The sequence below is a fragment of the Candoia aspera genome, chromosome 6 (genome assembly GCF_035149785.1).
Source record: "Candoia aspera isolate rCanAsp1 chromosome 6, rCanAsp1.hap2, whole genome shotgun sequence".
Classification (NCBI taxonomy): domain Eukaryota; kingdom Metazoa; phylum Chordata; class Lepidosauria; order Squamata; family Boidae; genus Candoia; species Candoia aspera.
Genome location: NC_086158.1, coordinates 74,880,112 through 74,898,867, shown reverse-complemented (window position 1 = coordinate 74,898,867; position 18,756 = coordinate 74,880,112). Strand labels below are relative to the sequence as shown.

Genomic DNA, 18,756 nt, shown 5'->3' with positions numbered 1-18,756 from the left:
AGGCAATGGTACTGGAACTAGAAATCTCTCAAATGCCTCTTGACAATGATAGGTTTCAGGTTATACTCTCTTTTTTTAAAACAAAACAAGCAAAACGTGTGCCTTTAAGTTAGTCTTGACTCCTGGCAACTGCCTGGAGAAGTTCCTGCAGTTTTCTTGCCAACATTTTCAGAAGTGGTTTGCCATCTTCTTCTTCCTAGGGTTGAGAGAGTGGGACTGGCCCAAACTCATCCTATGGCAGGACTACAACTCACAGTCTCCCAGCTTCCAGTCTCCCATCTTTGACTAATATCCCAGACTGGCTCTTCTTCAAAGAAAAATTTCATTTGCTATAACTACAATTAGATATTCTTAAATAGTTCATATTAGTTCAATAATGGATTTTAAAATGGTGGAAAACATCCTATTATCACATACTTTTTTTTGACAGGCACCCTGGAAGGCCACCCATTCTGGGATGCTGTCCGTGATGCTCTCCTTGTTCGGCCATCCGATGAATTGGTAGAGTGCCACAAACCTAAGCCTGTTCTAATTCCTACAGGAGAGGTATGAAACATTAGGCCTCACTGGGAGTAGCAAGCTCATTGGTTAAGCTAGTTATTGCATCAGAGATTATGTTCCTTGCACTTAGCAGCAGCAAGAAGTGCAGCCCTTGCTCAGATGTATTGTTTGAATCCTCTTCTGAGGAGCATAAATTATTATGCCCCTCAACATGCAAGCTTTGCATTTTACGTTCTACTCAGTAACTGGCACACAATATTGTGAAACAAAACATTGTATTAAAGCCAAAAGCAAGGTTTCTGAGAATAAATGGAGTATTGGCAAAATACTCATACCTTCCTGTTCTCTAAATTTTTGGAAAAAGGCTGGCATCATCATTGTCATTATTGTCATCATCATCATCATCATCCGGGGAATGGAAGCCATAATAAAGCTTCATGACATTGCGGAAATAGTGGACAGGTTTTTAGTTTATTTTTTTGATTTTCAGGGATTTGGGGTTCTAGGTTTATGGTGTTTTAGGTGTGCCAAACCTGTCAAAGGATTTGTGAATCGTATTTTGATGTTTTCTGCTGGAAAACGGCATGGAATCAATCCTAGGAGTTGACCTGAGAGTTCCATGTGCTCACACCCAGTTTCAACCTGCCACAAGCCCCTCGAGTGACTTCCGAGAGAGAATGTGGTTTTATTGCTGATGACAATATTTAATATAAAGGCTGACCTAAGATTGCCCCTTCTTTCTTTAATTACTTAAGCTTACCAAGCCTTACCCATGGCATCCAGAAACAGTTGATGTTCAGATGGTTACCATTGGATCTGCAGCCATCGTGGCTCTTCCGGGAGAGTTTACGTATGAATTCATACTCTGTCTTTATAATATGGTATCATCCATGCACATACTTGGTATTTTATGATCACCTCAGAAAAGGAAAATGGATTTTAAGACGAGAAAACATTTATTATGAGGAAAGGCTTGTTCTGGAGGACAGACCTGCAAGCCGCACATTAGAGACGAAGTGAAGAATAATGGGAAATATAGAAAGACAGAAAAGACCAGCCAGAATGGGTGTGATAGATGGAACTTCTGGGAAATGAAATCCAGATCTACCTGGAATGCAGTAGGTTGCAGAAGCCTGCAGCAGACAATACTCTACTTAGGTATTATCAAATTAAGAAGGGAAAATCAAAGTCAGTGATTGACATTTCAGTATTCCTGATCCAGTTTAGGTAGATTAAGGTGCAATCCACCACTTCCTTTGGTGGGAGTCCCATTAAATTCAATGAGTCTAGAGTAGCATGTTCAGGCCCTAAGAAAAACAATGTGACGAGTTAATGATGACTCAATTACTTGGTTAGTTTCTGTGGATTTCCACTGCATTAGAGCAGAGAGGAATCTCTTTCTGTATTCTCTTGCTCAGAAGTATTAATGATTATCCTCAAGTTTTTCTTAAAACGAGTAATCTAGCCTTCTTTGAGAATCTGTCAGCAGCTCTACAGAAGGATACGGAAACTGATAGTCGTTCTGCGTGTGTTTGTCTTCCAGGACAATGGCTGGACGAAGAGTCCGTGAAGCTGTGAAGGAAGTAAGTTGGCAGCTTTAGAATAAGAGAGGAACGAGTGAATGTTGGTAGAGAAATCTCCGTGCAATTTTGAAAGCCAGGACTCATTCAGTTCGACAAAAGAGGCTTTTTCTTTGGAAGGAGTTGAGAAATTCTTACCAGTGGAGTATGGCATTCCTGCACATGTTTGTGAGGTGGCCAAGGAACGTATATGAACGTCTTGTACTTCATTACGTAGTTAGCTCACTAAAGGTAGTCCTCGGGTTACGACCACAACGGGACCAGAATTTCCGTTGTAACTCATTGCAGTTGTAAGTCAAGTCACCATGTGACCAGACCCAATTTTACAACCATTTTTACGGCAGTTGTTAAGCGAATGACGGGCTGTGAAATGAAGCACTGCAGCCGTTAAGTGAATTCAGCTTCCCTAATGGACGTTTTTTGATGGAAACCGGCAAAAAAGGTTGCAAATTGTGATCACATGACTGCAGAATGCTACAACCAGTCATAAATGCGAGTCGGTTGCCAAGAGCCTGAACTGCAATCACGCGACTGCAGGGGTGGTACGATGGTCATAAGCACAAGTACAGGTTGTGACGCACTTTTTCCACGGCTGTCGTAACTTTGAACCACCGTTAAACAAATGGTCATAAGTCGAGTACTACCTGTAACAAACTGCAGCCTCCATGATTTTTTTGTTTTTGTAGGAGCATTACTGTCACTGCACAGAAAAACAACAACTGTTGTCGAATTTCTCCTTCCCATGGAAAAAATGGGAGAAATCATCCATCCAGCTTCTCTGTCCACATGTTTATTGAGGAATTTCAAAAGGCTGCTGTGTGCATTTTCATTTTTCTATTATGATGGCAATTTGTTTTTGTTTTGATTGTTCACCCCTCAGAGTCACTTACTGAGGTGGATGGCCATAAAAATTGAATGAATGAATGAATTTGTACTCAATTTCTAGAATGAATGGATTCTAGATGGACTTCTCTTTTTTCTGGTTTCTCAATTTAGCCTTGACGTCATAATTGTCTAATATATAAGACTTAATCTAATTGTCTGGGGTAATACTTCTTGTGATGAAAAGATGGTTTTGTTTGATAAGAAAGGGAATAATTTCTTTTCAGTTTATTTTGGGAATAAATCAATATTGACCAAAATCTCACTGCCACTACCTCCAAAAATGATACCCTCTTTGTTCTTATCTCCTCTCTTACCTCGTTCTTTCTGGCTGTTCTTCCCCCTTCCTATCCCACTCAGGTGCTCACTTCCCATTGCACTGCAACCAATCTCCCAGTCACAAACATCACAAACCCACAACCTGTGTATAAAAACACAGCACTGTGGCCTACGCCAGCAGCTTTTATTTTCAGTGCTCTGCATATCAGAGATTAGAGCCTAAAATCAGCTATCCAAAGAATGATGAAGAAAGGACTGAGTTTGGAGAGGTTTGTGCTGGATGGTAACCGCCATCCAGCTGGGTCCCACTGCTTGTCTCCCTGCAGAACGTAACCTGCTGTCTCTTCCTCTGGCTGGCGTTCCTGGAGTTTCCCCTGCTGGCTGCAGGATCTGCTTGTCTTGCACTGCGCTTGCTGCAGTTCTCACAGTGAAGCTATCAGTGCATGTTGCAATGAGGGTTCCCCCCCGCCCCCAATTCACATCGCTCGTTGTACAGCCTGATGCTGATTAGGCTGAGAGGGAGCGACTTGCCCGGGGTTATCCAGCTGGCTTCCACGCCCAAGGGAAGACTACAGCCCAAGTTTCCCTGTTCCTTGGGTAGAACTTTAACCACTACACCATATTCTAGAATATAATCTTACATCTCATTTCTTCTAATTCAGGGATGTATGATCTTATGCTCAAGGAGGTCAAACGGCTGGGCAGGGGGGACAGATATGAGGTTGATGCCCTTAAGCCTTTTGCTTCTGGCTGCCTTCTCAGCTCATTTTGGTGCTGCATATTGAAATATTTCAGTCCCGGTGTGGACCCCCCCAAAAAAGGCTTGGCTGGGCTGCTCTTTAATCAGTGCTCAGAAGCCTCTGCAAGCTTTTGTGAAACTGTGATCACCTTAAATCTTAGTGTTTCCAAGGATACCTATAGCATAATTACATGATCAATATGACTAAATCCTCAGCCTACGCAAGAGGAGAGAGAAAACTTCTGTCTTCTACTTGCAGAAGACTTGCTTCATCTGACCTGAAAATCAGGTTTATAACTGGGCCTTGTCTACATTTATGTTTGATCCCTTCAGGTAACAGGAGATTTGAAATATGGTTTATATGTAGCCTCTCTGCATGCCCATGCCGCTGAAATATGGATCCAGGTTTGGGATCCCTAAATCTTTTCAATACTAGTCGCTTGCATCTTGGTGTCTTTGCTTAGTATCTACATTGTTTTCATTTCAACAATAAGCAGCGTATTTGTGTCTTCCAAGCTCTTTATTAAATATATGAGTGTTTTATTTGCCGGTAGCACTCCTTGGGCAGGCAGACATTAATTTAATAGCCTATTGTAATTATTTTAGGACTGGCTATTACATTTTAATGTGTTTCTGTTTGCAATGCTGGTCAGTGGCTGTAATAAAAATATTCTATTCTAATTATTTTTGGGCTGAATCTTTGACATTTATCACATTTTCCTTTTTTTTTCTAAATTGCTAGCCATGGTAGAAATCTTGAACACATGAATAAATGCTCTGTCTGTGCTCTGAATTCAGAATGGTTTTTGTCTGTTTGTTTTTTGTGTATTGAACACTGTTCTTCTGTTTCATAGGAATTTGAAATTCAGGGGAAAGCAGGCATGGATATTATACTTTCAGGACTGTGCAACGTTTACACCCATTATATAGCTACTTATGAAGAATATCAGGTAATTAACTGGTAATGTTCTTAAGGCAAAAATATGTAGCATGTATGGTTTGTGGCTACAGTCTGTATAAAATTTGGTTTTCTGTTAGGATCATGAAACTGTCATGAATTCATAGACCTTCATGTCTCACTTTGTAGGTTCAGCGGTATGAAGGAGCATCCACCATTTTTGGACCACACACTCTTTCTGCTTATATGCAATTATTTCAAGGCCTGGCCAGAGCTATTGCTACGGTAATAACAAATTGCAAACATGCACCGTTAAAGAACCAAGACTCCGATTCTTTATATTTAAGCAGAAATAGAAGTAGAACCTATAGAGGTGCACATTGGATAGAAGGTTTCAAGAAGGCTGCAGTCTAATGGGGAAGTGTTCCACCAACAGAAACTCCAAAGAAGCTGTTTTGCGCTTCATCATTTTCTTTCCTTTAATCCATTCAATCGTGTCCGTTTCTCAGAGACTGCCTGGACAAATCCCTGCAGTTTTCTTGGCAAGATTTTTCAGAAGTGGTTTGCCATTGCTTCCTTCCTAGGGCTGAGAGAGAGTGACTGGCCCAAGGTCACCCAGCTGGCTTTGTGCCTATGGTGGAACTAGAACCCACAGTCTCCCAGTTTCCAGCCTGGTGCCTTAACTACTACACCAAACTGGCTCTCTCTTCATCCTAGTGCCCCCCAAATAAATGTGCTGTTAATCTGTGCTGACTACTACCTACCACCCATTTATACAAAAAAATCCCAAGGGAATTATTTTTTATGTTTTAACAAGTGCATTCCCAGAGTAAAACAAGCAGCAAAGTGTAAATGGCTATTGCTTTCATAGTTTGCTATGGAAGTTTAAAACTATATTTGAAGGGGCCTCAAAATGGAAAACAAAGGGAAAAGAAAAATAGAACTGAATATTCAGAAGAGGATACAGAAATCCTGAACAGGATCTCTCGACTCCATGCAGCAGAATTTTTCTTATTATATCATCCCTCTCCCTTTCTCCTGTGCTGTATTTCCTGGTTAAGGTTAAAGCACCTTTCATTCCAAACTGAATTACCTTTGTTTCAGGATGCCACTCAGGATTTACCAAATACTCCAGAGCCACCCTGCTTAAATATAACAAACCTGAACATTTTGCCTCTTGTTATTGATGCAAAGCCACTTGGACGGAAGTATGGTGATATACTACAGGATGTTCAGCCAGCATACAAAGTGGTATGTCTACTTGTTCCCCCCCCCCCCAACGATTGTATTTGGCTGTATCTTTAAACCTTGTTTAATCGTATCATTTTCACGGACAATATACTAGCTCTCTCCACGGCTGTGTCCTGAGGTTTTCACACATCAGTTCCACGAATTGTCTAGCTTGAGAGAGAGATCGGGCCTCTCTCTCAACCTAGCCTGTTTTATTTATTATGAAATTTATACCCGCTTTTCTGATCATAAAACCAGTCAAGGCACTTAACAATAAATTAAGCGCAAAATATAAATATGACAGTACGATGAAAATAAGGATCGTGCCTCTTCTTCCGTAGCACCCGCCCTTAGGAAACGTCTCCCTGTAGAGAGTAGGATGGCCCTGATCCTGCCGGCCTTTCGTAAGACCTTAAAGACCAGGTTCTGGGCCTGGGCCTGGGGCCCCGAGGGTGTGAAGGGACCCATCTCCTGGCTGTATTAGCATTTGTTGACCGTGATACTTTCCTCAGCTGCTATGTGTTTCGATTTTTGTACTAGGGTTGTAATTGTTTTTATTTTTATTTCATCTTGTTTGCTGTCCAGAGTCATTTCCTGAGATGGACAGCTGTACAAATTGACCAAACAAAATAAATAAGGATCATAATTGACGATTAAAAGCTTACAGAAAAAGATGCACCTTTGCCATTTTTCTGACTGCTGGAGGGATAGAGACAAACACGACCCTTGGGGAATGCAATCCACCACCTGGGAGTTGCACAGGAGGAAGTCCTTTCCCATGCGCCGGGCAGCTGAACAGTGGGGGCATCTTCCGAAGGGCCCCTTCTGTGATCTGAGTACCTGGACAGATTCATACGGGGAAATACAGTGCCCAGGCTGTTAGATCCTAAGCTGAATAGGCCTTAACAGCCATTCCCAACACATTAAATTGGCAGGGGGTAGCCAGTGCAGCTGTTTCAGTCCAGGCATCCTATGTTCCCCATACCTTCTACTGGTTGGCAGCGTAGCGGATGTCTTTTGCACCAGTTGCAATGTCCAAATACTTTTCAAGAAAATTCCACAAAGAATGTGTTTCAATAGTAGGGCAGGCTATAACCAAGGCGCAAATAACTCGTTGCAAAGTCCACCAGCTCAGGAAGGAACACGACCCATAGTTGGGCAGAGATGCTTCTCACTGCAACTGCTATGTGCAAATCTATGATAGGGGACTTCAGCAAAGGATCGTTACCTTGTCGTGGTGCTGGAGCTTGAGCACCTCAATGATGCCATGAGCTAAACCGTGAAGGGCCACCCAAGACGGGAAGGTCATGACAGAGAGGTCAGACAAAATGCGATCCCTGGGGAAGGTAATGGCAACCCACCCCAGTATTCTTGCCGTGAAAACTAAATGGATCAGTACAACCAGAGATATGTCGGTATACCATCGGAAGATGAGACCCCCAGGTCGGAAGATTGTCAAAATGCTACTGGGGAGGAACAGAGGATGAGCTCAACTAGCCCCAGACGTGATGACGCAGCTAGCTCAAAGCCGAAAGGACGGCTAGCGGCCGACGGTGCTGGTGGTGAACGGCGAATCCGATGTTCTAAGGATCAACACACCATTGGAACCTGGAATGTAAGATCTATGAGCCAGGGCAAATTGGATGTGGTTATTGGTGAGATGTCAAGATTAAAGATAGACATTCTGGGCGTCAGTGAACTGAAATGGACTGGAATGGGCCACTTCACATCAAATGACCACCAGATCTACTACTGTGGACAAGAGGACCACAGAAGAAATGGAGTAGCTTTCATAATTAATAGTAAAGTGGCTAAAGCAGTGCTTGGATACAACCCAAAAAACGATAGAATGATCTCAATTCGAATTCAGGGCAAGCCATCTAACATCACAGTGATCCAAATATACGCCCCAACCACAAATGCTGAAGAAGCTGAAGTAGAGCAGTTCTATGAGGATCTGCAGCACCTACTGGACAACATGCCTAAAAGAGATGTTATTTTCATCACAGGAGACTGGAATGCTAAGGTGGGCAGTCAAATGACACCTCGAATTACAGGTAAGTATGGCCTGGGAGAACAAAATGAAGCAGGACATAGGCTGATAGAATTTTGCCAAGACAATTCACTCTGCATAACAAACACTCTCTTCCAACAACCTAAGAGACGGCTTTATACATGGACTTCACCAGATGGACAACACCGAAATCAGATTGACTACCTCCTTTGCAGCCAAAGGTGGCGGACATCTGTACAGTCGGTAAAAACAAGGCCTGGAGCTGACTGTAGTTCCGATCACGAACTTCTTCTTGCACAATTTAGGATCAGACTAAAGAGATTAGGGAAGACCCACAGATCAGCTAGATATGAGCTCACTAATATTCCTAAGGAATATGCAGTGGAGGTGAAGAATAGATTTAAGGGACTGGACTTAGTAGATAGGGTCCCGGAAGAACTCTGGACAGAAGTTGGCAGCATTGTTCAGGAGGCGGCAACAAAATACATCCCAAAGAAAGAGAAAACCAAGAAGGCAAAATGGCTGTCTGCTGAGACACTAGAAGTAGCCCAAGAAAGAAGGAAAGCAAAAGGCAACAGTGATAGGGGGAGATATGCCCAATTAAATGCAAAATTCCAGAGGTTAGCCAGAAGAGATAAGGAATTATTTTTAAACAAGCAATGCGCGGAAGTGGAAGAAGACAATAGAATAGGAAGGACAAGAGACCTCTTCCAGAAAATTAGAAACATCGGAGGTAAATTCCAGGCCAAAATGGGCATGATCAAAAACAAAGATGGCAAGGACCTAACAGAAGAAGAAGAGATCAAGAAAAGGTGGCAAGAATATACAGAAGACCTGTATAGGAAGGATAACAATATCGGGGATAGCTTTGACGGTGTGGTCAGTGAGCTAGAGCCAGACATCCTGAAGAGTGAGGTTGAGTGGGCCTTAAGAAGCATTGCTAATAACAAGGCAGCAGGAGACGACGGCATCCCAGCTGAACTGTTCAAAATCTTGCAAGATGATGCTGTCAAGGTAATGCATGCTATATGCCAGCAAATTTGGAAAACACAAGAATGGCCATCAGATTGGAAAAAATCAACTAATATCCCCATACCAAAAAAGGGAAACACTAAAGAATGTTCAAACTATCGAACAGTGGCACTCATTTCGCATGCCAGTAAGGTAATGCTCAAGATCCTGCAAGGTAGACTTCAGCAGTTCATGGAGCGAGAATTGCCAGATGTACAAGCTGGGTTTAGAAAAGGCAGAGGAACTAGAGACCAAATTGCCAATATCCGCTGGATAATGGAAAAAAGCCAGGGAGTTTCAGAAAAACATCTATTTCTGTTTTATTGACTATTCTAAAGCCTTTGACTGTGTGGACCATAACAAATTGTGGCAAGTTCTTAGTGGTATGGGGATACCAAGTCATCTTGTATGCCTCCTGAAGAATCTGTATAACGACCAAGTAGCAACAGTAAGAACAGACCACGGAACAACGGACTGGTTTAAGATTGGGAAAGGAGTACGGCAGGGCTGTATACTCTCACCCTACCTATTCAACTTGTATGCAGAACACATCATGCGACAAGCTAGCCTTGAGGAATCCAAGGCTGGAGTTAAAATCTCTGGAAGAAACATTAACAATCTCAGATATGCAGATGATACCACTTTGATGGCTGAAAGTGAAGAGGAACTGAGGAGCCTTATGATGAAGGTGAAAGAAGAAAGTGCAAAAGCTGGTTTGCAGCTAAACCTCAAAAAAACCAAGATTATGGCAACCAGCTTGATTGATAACTGGCAAATAGAGGGAGAAAATGTAGAAGCAGTGAAAGATTTTGTATTCCTAGGTGCAAAGATTACTGCAGATGCTGACTGCAGTCAGGAAATCAGAAGACGCTTAATCCTTGGGAGAAGAGCAATGACCAATCTCGATAAAATAGTGAAGAGCAGAGACATCACACTGACAACAAAGGTCCGCATAGTTAAAGCAATGGTGTTCCCTGTAGTAACATATGGCTGCGAGAGCTGGACCATAAGGAAGGCTGAGCGAAGGAAGATCGATGCTTTTGAACTGTGGTGTTGGAGGAAAATTCTGAGAGTGCCTTGGACTGCAAGAAGATCAAACCAGTCCATCCTCCAGGAAATAAAGCCAGACTGCTCACTTGAGGGAATGATATTAAAGGCAAAACTGAAGTACTTTGGCCACATAATGAGAAGACAGGACACCCTGGAGAAGATGCTGATGCTAGGGAGAGTGGAAGGCAAAAGGAAGAGGGGCCGACCACGGGCAAGATGGATAGATGATATTCTAGAGGTGACGGACTTCCCTGGGGGAGCTGGGGGTGTTGACGACCGACAGGAAGCTCTGGCGTGGGCTGGTCCATGAGGTCACGAAGAGTCGGAAGCGACTAAACGAATAAACAACAACATGATAGGGGAGAGTCAAGATGCCGACTGCACTTTTGGGGGGGAGTTCATCCCCATCTAAACCAAGTCTCATCTCAGTCCCAGAATTCACTTTTCCTTTTATCATCAGCACCTCAACTTTGCCTAATTCTTTTCAGTTTATTCTCCTTCATCTAACCCCTTATTGATATTAGGCGTAGTTCAAGAGTACTGACTGCTTCCCTGGACTTAGAAATGTATGGAGCATCATAGGGGCAAGCATTCCGATGGCACTCCATTCCAAAGTGATCCCTCTCCTAAGTGATTTTGTGCAGATCTTAAATAACATAGGAGACAGGACATCACAGGTCAACCTTCTAGGTGTTGAACAGTAGTCTCCCCACACCACCTTCTAAACATATCCCAAGAAGAAGGATCCAACCCACTGCAAATCAGCATCCCCGACCACATCAGATGGACCAGAAAGATACCACGGCTGGTGGTATAAAATGCTGCTCAGATATTCAGGACAGTTAATAGGATTGAACTCCTTCTCCATTTAATGTAGGTTCCAGTGTAGGTCATTCACAGAGGAAACCAAAGCAGTATCAGTGCCATATCCTAGATGAAAGCCCAGTTGAAATGGGTCCAGAAAATCAGCGTCATCCAAATGCATCTGGAACTGTGAGGCCATAACTTCTTCAATCACCCTTCAAGACAAGAATTAATTTATAATTACAGAAGTAGGGAGGGTTCTTGCAGTAAAAGCCTTGTAACGTCCTCCTTGAATCGGGTAGGAACCTATCCCTCACTCAAGGGCAGGCTCTATGTTGATGATCCCTAATTGTACATCTCAAGCCCAGGCTGCATAGGTGAAGCGGTCAGTGTACTGACCTAGTGTCTGGAGGCCGTTCAGCCTGGTGGGGAAGAACACTCAACCCTGATGATGGAATGGCTGTGGCTGTTTGGGCCCCCGAGGTCTGGAATGTTTTCACCTTTGGTCTTGGGTAGGGTCGCACTTCTCCATTCAAGACCAATGCGTAACTTGGGGTTCCTCCTGGACTCACAGCTGCTGCTCCAGGAGTACCCCTGAACAGCCTCCAGCCATTGAGCCAATACATCGACAGCTTCGTGTTGTGCGCCACTTCTGCCCGTTCACTGGCAGTTAAGGAGAGGGCGATTATCTTCCACAACGAAGCTCTGAACACTGTTGTACGTATCTGCAGCGGTACTAGAATGTTCCTGGCACTAAGGATGCTCCTACTCTTTCAAGAAATGCCTAGTAGAATATGTATCTGCACGCAAGTACACACATCTCCTTACCCATTCATATTTTAAGCGTTGAACAACCACCAGCATAACACCCGGGGCAGCTGCTCACTTTGAACACAAGGGAATCTCTGACGTTCAAGAGGCTTTGGCCATAACAGTATCGATTAGCTTGTGCCATGTCTATGACTTACAGCTCATTTTCTCAAAACTCACGTCATCTCTTTCACCTAGGGGGAGACTGCTGAAGTGCATTTTATAGGTGCAAATCCAAGGAGTTCTGCAGAGAATATGGTAAGAAAAGAACTTGGAGAGATTATTCAGAAGAACTGAGTGGTCTTTAGATTCTCTGCATTTAAGTAATTCCGAGATGCAGTCTCTCTCTCTCTCTCTCTCTCTCTCTCTATCTCTCTGTCTCTGTCTCTCTCTATCTTCTCTCTCTCTATCTCTCATCTATCTCTCTATCTTCTATCTATCTATCTATCTATCTATCTATCTATCTATCTATCTATCATCTCTCTATCTATATTCATAGCTGCAAATACGGAGAGGGAAGGTGGGGAAGAGGAAACAAATGAACAGAAGAGATACAATTGTGAAGGAGGTTTAAACAGTAAAGCATTAGGTGACCTAAGGAGATCCTCTGATCTTATCCAATATATATCCATAATTGATAGTCTCTGGGAAGCTATTTTACATGTTGGTATTTCATGTCTCTATCACTATTATTCTTTCCAGGCCACTTTTACTTTCCTTACAGTAGAGAAATACGACAACGTTTCTAAAAGTTGGCAAGTGCTGTATGACGATGCCTCATGGGATACCCGGTAAGCAAGCCTGTCAAGACTTTCTATAGATTTCAGCAGCTATTCCAGTTGTGCCACATTTCCCAAAAGCAGATGCACGCTCTCATCTGATGGTGCTTGGGTCCTTTTTAAAGACTGCAACGGTGCAGGGGGGTCAAAATCAGGAGCAGGTCCTGCATGGACAGAGGTGTAAGGGTTATGTTTACGCGTGGCATCCGAGAGACGTTCCTGCTCTGGTCAAATAATACTTGCAAGCAGACAGTTGTGGCAGGACCAGAGCTTCAGAGGAATGACTTAAACCTCTTCCGTGTGCAGTTTGAACCAGGACAGTCAGAGACGTGGCATGCATCTATTCATAGACTCTAGAGATGTGCTCTAGCGTTAAGTGCCAGAGAAGAGACAAAATGCGCACAAACATTAGATCGGTAAGTCATAATGACGACTCTTTAACATTCACCTGTGAGCTTTGAGGATGATAAGGTGAGATGCTACGGAAGTATTATAATTCAGCCACTGAGCTCATTGATATAGGACTTAATCTTTCATTTGTGGATATTATGACATTAAAGGCCTTGGCCACAAATGAAAGATTTTTTTTCTTTTTAACTCTTTCCCTGAAGACATTGGCCTGGAAAGTACGAGGCGGGTCGTGTTCTTCACTTCCCCACAGTGAGTGAATTCCCACTGACAGGCTATAGTCCGGCGTGTCTTTGCATTATAATGCTACATTATACTGTGGTTTCTTTGCTGTTGTTCTTGCCTTTCATCCCCACCACATCACTGTGTCCTGGTAGCAAAGGTGTTGGGTTCGGAATGGACAGAATCACGTTCAAGTCCACCTTCAGCTATAGGAGTGTTATGAGAAACCCTCCTTTTCTGTCCCCCAGAGCTTGGGAGAACCTTCTTCTTTCATTCTGTGCTGATCTGAATTTGGAAAAGGAAGAATTTCTAGAACATGCCTGTTTTCTCCCTGGTATTCCACAAATGAAAGTGGAGCCGTTTTATAGCCCATAGGCTGGGTTGTTATGCCAGAGATTTTGGTAGTTCTTCGACTGTGTTTATTTCCTTAAAGAAGTAGCGCTGCAGTGTGAATATAAATGCAGCAGTTTTCCAGAAAGCGAGAAATGAGATTATATGATTAAGCCCTGAGTTAAAACAAAATGAAAAAAATCAGAAAGGAGAGTGGTGGGGGCATACAAACCTAAGCAGTTGATTTCCTCCACTTTCCAACCAGAACTTTTTGATGCAATGGGCTTTTCTGATACTGTATTGAAACCTGAGAGTGATCTGTATTTGACTGGGTCACGCCTGCATTACTCTTAAGACAACCTATTTATTTACTTATTCACTCGATTTCTATAGCCGCCCATCTCAACAAGTGACAAGTGACTCTGGGCAGCTATCGAAATCACTTATGAAACTTATGAAATCACAATTCACTTATGAAACTTGCTTTTCCCATTAGGTTCGTCTGGAAGAAAGGCAAGAGGAGCCAAAGTACATCTATAATAGAATGGCGCATCCCAAAGACCACTGGATCAGGAATGTACAGAATGCAGTATTTTGGACACAGCAAAGAATTATTTAGTCCAGTCCAGGCATTTAATGGGTCATCTTCAACATTTGGAGTTTCTAATTGACAATTTCCTATTTGAAAGCATCAAGCTGCCACTTTCAGCTTAAAGAAAGGATGATTCCAAAGCCCCTCCCTTGCCCATTAAGACTTTGCAAGTTGCTAAAGCAGAGATGGAAGATTTACTACCTGTGGGGGCTGTGTGCAACCTGCGGTTCCCAGTAGTATCAAATTTTGGAAACTCATTTTGTTTGCATTTTGTTTATTTGTTTAGTCGCTTCCGACTCTTCGTGACTTCATGGACCAGCCCATGCCAGAGCTTCCTGTCAGTCGTCAACACCCCCAGCTCCCCCAGGGATGAGTCCGTCACCTCTAGAATATCATCCATCCACCTTGCCCTTGGTCGGCCCCTCTTCCTTTTGCCCTCCACTCTCCCTAGCATCAGCATCTTCTCCAGGGTGTCCTGTCTTCTCATTATGTGGCCAAAGTATTTCAGTTTTGCCTTTAATATCGTTCCCTCAAGTGAGCAGTCTGGCTTTATTTCCTGGAGGATGGACTGGTTGGATCTTCTTGCAGTCCAAGGCACTCTCAGAATTTTCCTCCAACACCACAGTTCAAAAGCATCGATCTTCCTTCGCTCAGCCTGCCTTATGGTCCAGCTCTCGCAGCCATATGTTACTACGGGGAACACCATTGCTTTAACTATGCGGACCTTTGTTGTCCGTGTGATGTCTCTGCTCTTAACTATTTTATCGAGATTGGTCATTGCTCTCCTCCCAAGGATTAAGTGTCTTCTGATTTCCTGACTGCAGTCAGCATCTGCAGTAATCTTTGCACCTAGAAATACAAAGTCTTTCACTGCTTCTACATTTTCTCCCTCTATTTGCCAGTTATCAATCAAGCTGGTTGCCACAATCTTGGTTTTTTTGAGGTTTAGCTGCAAGCCAGCTCTTGCACTTTCTTCTTTCACCTTCATATAAGGCTCCTCAGTTCCTCTTCGCTTTCAGCCATCAAAGTGGTATCATCTGCATATCTGAGATTGTTAATGTTTTTTCCAGCAATTTTAACTCCAGCCTTGGATTCCTCAAGCCCAGCATGTCGCATGATGTGTTCTGAATACAAGTTGAATAGGTAGGGTGAGAGTATACAGCCCTGCCGTACTCCTTTCCCAATCTTAAACCAGTCCGTTGTTCTGTGGTCTGTTCTTACTGTTGCTACTTGGTCGTTATACAGATTCTTCAGGAGGCATACAAGATGACTTGGTATCCCCATACCACTAAGAACTTGCCACAATTTGTTATGGTCCACACAGTCAAAGGCTTTAGAATAGTCAATAAAACAGAAATAGATGTTTTTCTGAAACTCCCTGGTTTTTTCCATTATCCAGCGGATATTGGCAATTTGGTCCCTAGTTCCTCTGCCTTTTCTAAACCCAGCTTGTACATCTGGCAATTCTCGCTCCATGAGTTGCTGAAGTCTACCTTGCAGGATCTTGAGCATTACCTTACTGGCATGTGAAATGAGTGCCACTGTTCGATAGTTTGAACATTCTTTAGTGTTTCCCTTTTTTGGTATGGGGATATAAGTTGATTTTTTCCAATCTGATGGCCATTCTTGTGTTTTCCAAATTTGCTGGCACATAGCATGCATTACCTTGACAGCATCATCTCGCAAGATTTTGAACAGTTCAGCTGGGATGCCATCGTCTCCTGCTGCCTTGTTATTAGCAATGCTTCTTAAGGCCCATTCAACCTCACTCTTCAGGATGTCTGGCTCTAGCTCACTGACCACACCGTCAAAGCTATCCCCGATATTGTTATCCTTCCTATACAGGTCTTCCGTATATTCTTGCCACCTTTTCTTGATCTCTTCTTCTTCTGTTAGGCCCTTGCCATCTTTGTTTTTGATCATACCCATTTTGGCCTGGAATTTACCTCCGATGTTTCTAATTTTCTGGAAGAGGTCTCTTGTCCTTCCTATTCTATTGTCTTCTTCCACTTCCACACATTGCTTGTTTAAAAATAATTCCTTATTTTTCGTGATCTGAACTACAGTCAGCTCCAGGTCTTGTTTTTACCGACTGTGTAGATGTCCGCCACCTTTGGCTGCAAAGGATGTAGTCAATCTGGTTTCGGTGTTGTCCATCTGGGGAAGTCCATGTATAAAGCCGTCTCTTAGGTTGCTGGAAGAGAGTGTTTGTTATGCAGAGTGAGTTGTCTTGGCAAAATTCTATCAGCCTACGTCCTGCTTCGTTTTGTTCTCCCAGGCCATGCTTACCTGTAATTCCAGGTGTCATTTGACTGCCCACCTTAGGATTCCAGTCTCCTGTGATGAAAATAACATCTCTTTTAGGTGTGTTGTCCAGTAGGTGCTGCAGATCCTCAGAGAACTGCTCTACTTCAGCTTCTTCAGCATCTGTGGTTGGGGCGTATATTTGGATCACTGTGATGTTAGATGGCTGGCCCTGAATTCGAATTGAGATCATTCTATCGTTTTTTGGATTGTATCCAAGCACTGCTTTAGCCACTTGACTATTAATTATGAAGGCGACTCCATTTCTTCTGTGGTCCTCTTGTCCACAGTAGTAGATCTGGTGGTCATTTGATGTGAAGTGGCCCATTCCAGTCCATTTCAGTTCACTGACGCCCAGAATGTCTATTTTTAATCTTGACATCTCACCAATAACCACATCCAATTTGCCCTGGCTCATAGATCTTACATTCCAGGTTCCAATGGTGTGTTGATCCTTAGAACATCGGATTTGCCATTCACCACCAGCACCGTCGGCCGCTAGTCGTCCTTTCGGCTTTGAGCTAGCTGCGTCATCACGTCTGGGGCTAGTTGAGCTCATCCTCTGTTCCTCCCCAGTAGCATTTTGACCATCTTCCGACCTGGGGGTCTCATCTTCCGATGGTATACCAACATATCTCTGGTTGTACTGATCCATTTAGTTTTCACGGCAAGAATACTGGGGTGGGTTGCCATTACCTTCCCCAGGGATCGCATTTAGTCTGACCTCTCTGTCATGACCTTCCCGTTTTGGGTGGCCGTTCACGGTTTAGCTCATGGCATCATTGAGGTGCTCAAGCTCCAGCACGACAAGGTAACGATCCTTTGCTGAAGTTTGTTTGCATACCACTAAGAATTTTTTTTCCCATCTTCCTTAGTTTTTCCCCACAAACCCATCAAAACTGAAAGAGGCTCCCAAATTTATGGCCTGTTCTTTCCAAAGTAGTCCCTGCATTGTCACCATGGCCCATGATGCCCTCTAAGCCTTCCCTGAAATGTAAAACCTTTTAAAAACATTCTTCATTCCTTCTCTTGGGAAACCTACACTGAAGATTTGGAAGAGCAAACTACAGTATGATGTGAATCCTTGTGCTACAATTAACACTTTTCTCAAGTCTCAGAATCTCTTCTGGGTAGAGCAGCTGTTAATTTCTGAGATTTAATATGTATATGGAGGAGCTAGACCTAGGGCTGAGACCCATCACAAATAATAGCTCAGCTTACTTGGACTTATCAGCAAGAGGACCAGTAATTAAAGTGAATCAACATTTTGGAAACTGCTTTCTGAACCTTTGGAAAGCTGATTTGTGATGAAAGGTTGTGTTACTTCACCTTGTGTTGAAACTGATGAAGGAACACAATCAGTTTATGTATAAATTGTTTAGCTATGTTCGCAGATGAATTCAAGAAACACTTTGGTTTCTAAAGGATCAGACAGCAGAATGATCTGTTTTATCAAGTAACAGTTGATAAAAGTTGAAATGAGAAGAACATCAAAGATTCATAATTCAGAAACTGGAAGTGTGTCCATGCAACTGGATATCTTCAGTGAGGCTGGTACTGTTGAGGTGATCCTGAACAAAACACCCTACAGATTGTTTACATACACACATAAACACCCTCACGGGCATACCATCCAATAGTTGGTGAATCCCTCCTTCCCTCCTCTCTCTCTTACACTCTTGAAACTTGTTTAGAAGAGTTTGGATAAGCTGCTGGGTAAAGCATCCTCAAATGGAGGAGGAGGACAAGACCTCTGCCATTTTTGTTTTGATTTTTTAATACATGCAAAGCTGAATTTGTCCTGCCCAGCCTTAGCAACACTGCTGGAGATCCTGATAGCGTAACTTCCAAATTCTCTTGCAGACCAGATTATATATTCAATAGTTGAACTAGAGACTTTGAGCAGATTTCCACCAAGCCAATTGTATTTGGTATACATCTGAGAAAGAATGGGAAACACTCCCAGAGATAAAGTGGACTGTAGTCCAAAAATTCACATGCTGTAATAAACTTGATAGTTCTTAACATGTCACAAGATTCTTAGGTGTTTTTGCTGCAACAAAGCAAATACAAGTGAAATGTGCAAATAGGACATTTGAAGTCACACAGACTGCCTTACTAAACAAGCTACCATATAATGCTATAACTACGTGGTTAATTCATAAGCAAGTACTCCTGTGTATAGGCACAGGTTTAAAATGGTTCACAGAGACCTCTTGAGTTACCCTTATACTCCAAAGGACTTGGCTGAAACCAGTTGGAACCACTGCCTGTTGCGATAGTGTAGGAATACATCTCGGCAGTTTTGACAGCCCCACAGTGT

The 18,756-nt window shown here is 43.0% G+C and overlaps 2 protein-coding genes across 2 annotated transcripts in view; one reads left to right on the top strand and one right to left on the bottom strand.

The window, feature by feature from the left end:
* Positions 1-14,390, top strand: part of LOC134500250 (putative neutral ceramidase C) — a 46,071-nt gene extending 31,681 nt beyond the window's left edge. Inside the window, exons 12-20 of the mRNA XM_063307439.1 lie at positions 431-546; positions 1,257-1,351; positions 2,045-2,084; positions 4,836-4,931; positions 5,069-5,164; positions 5,984-6,130; positions 11,997-12,056; positions 12,501-12,589; positions 14,034-14,390. Of these exons, the coding sequence (XP_063163509.1) occupies positions 431-546; positions 1,257-1,351; positions 2,045-2,084; positions 4,836-4,931; positions 5,069-5,164; positions 5,984-6,130; positions 11,997-12,056; positions 12,501-12,589; positions 14,034-14,208 (914 nt within the window). The 3' untranslated portion in view covers positions 14,209-14,390. The remainder of the gene's footprint in view (positions 1-430; positions 547-1,256; positions 1,352-2,044; positions 2,085-4,835; positions 4,932-5,068; positions 5,165-5,983; positions 6,131-11,996; positions 12,057-12,500; positions 12,590-14,033) is intronic.
* LOC134500247 (putative lysosomal acid lipase/cholesteryl ester hydrolase) overlaps positions 1-18,756 on the bottom strand; it is a 265,244-nt gene that overhangs the window by 165,114 nt on the left and 81,374 nt on the right. The gene's annotated exons all lie outside the window — the stretch shown is intronic.